Source organism: Austrofundulus limnaeus, unplaced genomic scaffold, assembly GCF_001266775.1.
Source record: "Austrofundulus limnaeus strain Quisiro unplaced genomic scaffold, Austrofundulus_limnaeus-1.0 Scaffold9, whole genome shotgun sequence".
Lineage (NCBI taxonomy): Eukaryota > Metazoa > Chordata > Actinopteri > Cyprinodontiformes > Rivulidae > Austrofundulus > Austrofundulus limnaeus.
The window spans coordinates 4,537,003-4,541,390 of NW_013952411.1; the positions used below are offsets into that span (position 1 = coordinate 4,537,003).

At 38.2% G+C, this 4,388-nt stretch overlaps 1 protein-coding gene across 1 annotated transcript in view; it reads left to right on the plus strand.

Moving 5' to 3' along the window:
- The window catches only part of bbs4 (Bardet-Biedl syndrome 4), a 24,817-nt gene extending 22,827 nt beyond the window's left edge, over nt 1-1,990 (plus strand). The window contains exon 16 of the mRNA XM_014001587.1: nt 1,404-1,990. Coding sequence (XP_013857041.1) covers nt 1,404-1,558 — 155 coding nt within the window. The 3' untranslated portion in view covers nt 1,559-1,990. The remainder of the gene's footprint in view (nt 1-1,403) is intronic.
- The last annotated feature ends 2,398 nt before the right edge of the window (nt 1,991-4,388 follow it).

Genomic DNA, 4,388 nt, shown 5'->3' on the forward strand with positions numbered 1-4,388 from the left:
ACACACACACACACACACACACACGCAGCAGCAGCAGCAGCACAGAACATTTCCTCCTCTCATTCAGTAAAGAAAGAAGACAAACAGCCTGAGCCACTTTGCAAAAAAAAAAAAAAGTCTGTCCGTCACCTGTAGCTTAACCAGGGAGTGATGTCTCCACCATAAAAGCTGTCACAGGTCCATTCTGAGCTCAGAAGCTGTTTGTTTACGTTCATGACGAAAGTAAAACTCTTCTCTGTGTGTTTATTTTTTATTTTTTATTTTTTAAATTTTTTGGCCGGGGGGAGTTAGCAACTGCACAAGTCAGTGCTTCTGTTCTGAATAAAAGCCTGGTGCATGTAAACACTGGTTTGCACAAGTTTAATAGTCTACTAAGTTTAGGACTGCATGATGTCTGTTCTTGTAAATAAGATGTATCTTCATGGCTGACAAGTTTGAGTTGAGTGTGTTTCCCTTTATTGCTTATAATATTGGGCATGTGTATTGTGTATGTTCATTGCACTTTAGCAAATTCTGAGAAATAAAGCCACAAAGTGAGAATGTTTTTGTTTTGGGCATTTTTAGAGTAACACAAATTCACAACACAAGTTAGTCAAATTAATTTGTAAAGAATAATATGTTGTCTTTTTTTAAGACTAAAACTAAACAATTTTTTAAGCTTTCGTTGACTAAAACTCGACTAAAACCATTAAATATAGAAATGACTAAAACTGACTAAAACTAAGAAGTGTTTTTGTTCAAAAGACTAAGRCTAAAATTAAAATGGCAGTCAAAAACAACACTGGTTCAGAGAATGAAGTTCCTCTCAGCAGTAGCTAGTGGTGTCTCGATATCAGCAGTTTTACAAGTACTGGTATTCAAACTTGTAGAAAATGTTCCAGTACTAAGGCCTATACCAATACCAGTATTTATACTGATAGATATACTGCACTGAATACATTAGAGTTTACTTTTCAAGTGAAAGTTGAAAGAAAATCTTAATTATTTGTATTTATTGTACAATGTTACAACAGTTCATATCCTGCTGTGTATTTGATGCAGTCAGAGGGGCTGTAGAGCTATGAAGGAGAGCCACCTTGTTCTAAATAAAACAAATGTCTTTAAAGTCATTGTACAATGTTTAGGTTCAAACTCAGTATCAGTACTCGGTATACTCGAGTACCYAAATTGAAGTACTTGTACATAGTTTGAGAAAAACTGGTATCAGGACACCTCTAGCAGTAGCTCTGTAAGTTTTATGTCATTTGACTTTTTATTCTCTTTTGAACAGTTTTCTCTCATGCAGAAATATTATAGAAAATAGAATTCTGGAAACGTCCAGAGTCTCTGCTGTGCTGCTCATCCTGTTACAACCTTGTCTGAACAGCTTTTAATGACTTTAAATCCTCCCGGTTGTTTTTCAGGGGTTTCTAAAGGGCCTCCCATGGCTCCTGAGCCAGAGGTGGACGTAGAGAACGCTCCCAGCCCACCTTCAGACCCTCCAGGGTCCCCAGAACCTGAACCCTCTGACAGCTCCAAATCAAAAACATCTCGGAGGAAAACCAAGGTGGAGGAATGAATTCATCCTCTCTGACGTCACCGCGGTCAGACCTGAAACTCTAGAATGAAGGGTGAGATAGACAAACAGCTACCGTCTGTAGTTAAAGACTGGACAGGTCAGGCTCTGCGTTCTCTTTGTGACTAGATTCCTGTAAGGGTTGTGAATTTCCAGGCAGCTGTGACGAAACGTCTGAAGCAGCGGAAGAATCTTTGTGTTCATTTGTATCAAAGCCGCTCACATCGTCTGAAGATGTTCAGCAAGAAGTCGGAATGATTCTCGCCCCTCATCTGGCTGTAAGATCTGAACCACTGAGACAATCAATGTTCAAACCGACGAGGAGGAGGAGGAGGAAGAGTCTGCTTATATCAGATGATAATAGAGAGGATTTAGTCTGCATAAATGTCCTGTTTATAAAGAGTATTTATTATTAAATAAGACATTTTAAAGAAACTCTTGCTCTCGCTTCCTTTTTGAAAAGTATTTTTTATTTATAGTTTTATGTTCTTTTAGTTGAGCAGAGCTCATTGGCTCTGGGTGATAAATTTAATCTTTAATTCATGTTTACAAAGTCTGACAATCATTTCATTAAAGCTGATTTTTTTCCTGTATTTTCTGACTGACAGAGTTCAGACAAATGGAAACTTGTTCCAATATGTTTAACTGTAAGAAGTTATGGTGGCAGATTGTCTGGTTGTTCTCCATCTCATTGGTTGTGTTTTGGTGATTTGTTACCTGTGCTCTTTGATCTCTGGCTCTGCTGCAGCTCCGCCCACACTCACCTGATCCTCTTCTTTCCACAGGTGTTCCTTGTTGTCTTCTCGTGTCCCTTTTACTTGTTGTGCTCCCTCCATTTTGCTTGCAGGTTGATTTTTTTTAAATCTGACAGCAAAAAGTGGAAACTTTTGTAAAAAAAAAAAAAAAGAAGAAGAATTTATTAGCACCATTAACCTCCTGTGGAGAACTAAAGCCCACAGCTTTACGCTCTGTAGGATCCTCCACAGCTGACGTGTTAATAATTCAAATACTTCAGACTTAAATTATTGATTTCAGACCTTTTTTTTTATTCTGAAACTAAGAGCGAGAGCTTGTTCMACTGAGTCCAGCTTCCCAACCCAGCTGTTTCCGGTGACACCCTTCAGACCAGACTGAAACTCTGAGATCTGACACCATGGTTTGACCCTGAAGAGGCTCACGGCTGCTTTAACAAACACCGTTTACTCCACATTTACTGCCAGGAGACAGTGGTTTCTATTGTTTTGTTTCCATTAGGAGCTTGTTAAGCTGTGCCTGCTCAGATCGCCTCTGGTCCTGAGTTTTACAGGCCTGTGAGTTACCGTCTCTTCTGCAGTTTTATTTCAGCACAGCGCTGAAAGATTGCTTTTCTATTTCTCATCTTCCAACAGTTCAAATAGCCTCCAGGAGAGTCTGAGCTGAGACTGGAAGTTTCATATAAAGTTCTGGGGCTCGGGGGAACCGCACYCCSATGTGTTCGGTCTCATTGTTGGCCTGTGTTTTTTTTTTTCAATACGGCATTCAGTGGAAGATGCACCCCTTCTAATGAAGTCTCTAAATCCAGGACTCAGTGCCGTCTGTGAAATAACAACGAGCTGAAGCTCCGTTTGATCATTTCACTTAAAGTCATCCTAACGATATGAGCTTCTACCAGAACAAACCAGACTGAAGATCTACAGCAGAGATGAAGAGAAACATGTCAGTATGTGGATTTAAGTTTATTAAAAATGTAACTAATGTATTCCTTAAAGCACRAGTCAAACACAAGGCCTGTGGGCCACATGTGGCCAGTCATTGCATTTTATGTGGCCCAAGAGAGCTTCAAAGATGCAATAAAGTGCCTATGACATCTATTTTTTTGTGATAAATATTATTGCATTTTTGGAAAGATAACATTGCAAAAGCAATTTCACACCACTGAGATGAACTGTTGTTGAGATATTCGCATGTGAAGTTACAGGAAGTGATGTCAAAGGGGAGTGTGTGCATGTAAACAGAGCTTTGCTACAACAGCCAACAACACAGACAGCAGGGAATTTTCTGATATTTCTTTAGATAATTTTAGTCCCTATAAGAGAGAGATGAAGAGTGAGAGTTCAAATAATATTGTTTTAATGAATAAAAATCAGAGAGTTTTCTTTCTTAAAGAGTTCCCCTTTGATGTCACTTCCTGTTTCACTTTAGCTGAGCCAAATTCAAAGGAAAATATGCCAGTTATGTGACAAAATGGGCTAAATCGTGTTTTTATGGCACTTTTCCTAAATAAGAAATTTTCTTTGACTTTTTGTATTTAAAGGATATGCATGTCACAGGCACTTTAATGTCTTAAAATAAGTGTATGCTGTTTAAAGCCAGCATTGACCGTAAACCACATCTCCCATAAAGCATGTTCATTATTTTACATGCAAAATGACATCATCTCACTACTAGGGGGAGTTGCACAGGTTTCAAAAGTAGCAAGCAGCCATTAAAATTCACCATGTAAAGCAGAGGTGGTCATTTTTTTAATCAGGGGGCCACATGAGAAACTTGAGCTATGCTGGAGGCCCGAAACCAAAAATACACTGTACTTAAAAGGTAACAGAAGAATGTTCAAAACAGATAACAACACATTTTAAACGCTGCTAATTCTAGCATACCAAAAATGAAAGTTAAAGRTAAGAAAAAAGTAGTTCCTTGGTGGAATGATGAATGCAGTACAGCAATTAAAGAACKTAACAAAGTATTTAAAAMATTACAGAAAAATTTAACAACCGAAAACCTTATTGAATATAAAAAGAAAAGAGCGATGGCTCGCAAAATTATTAAAGAATCTAAAAAGAAAACATGGAGAGAA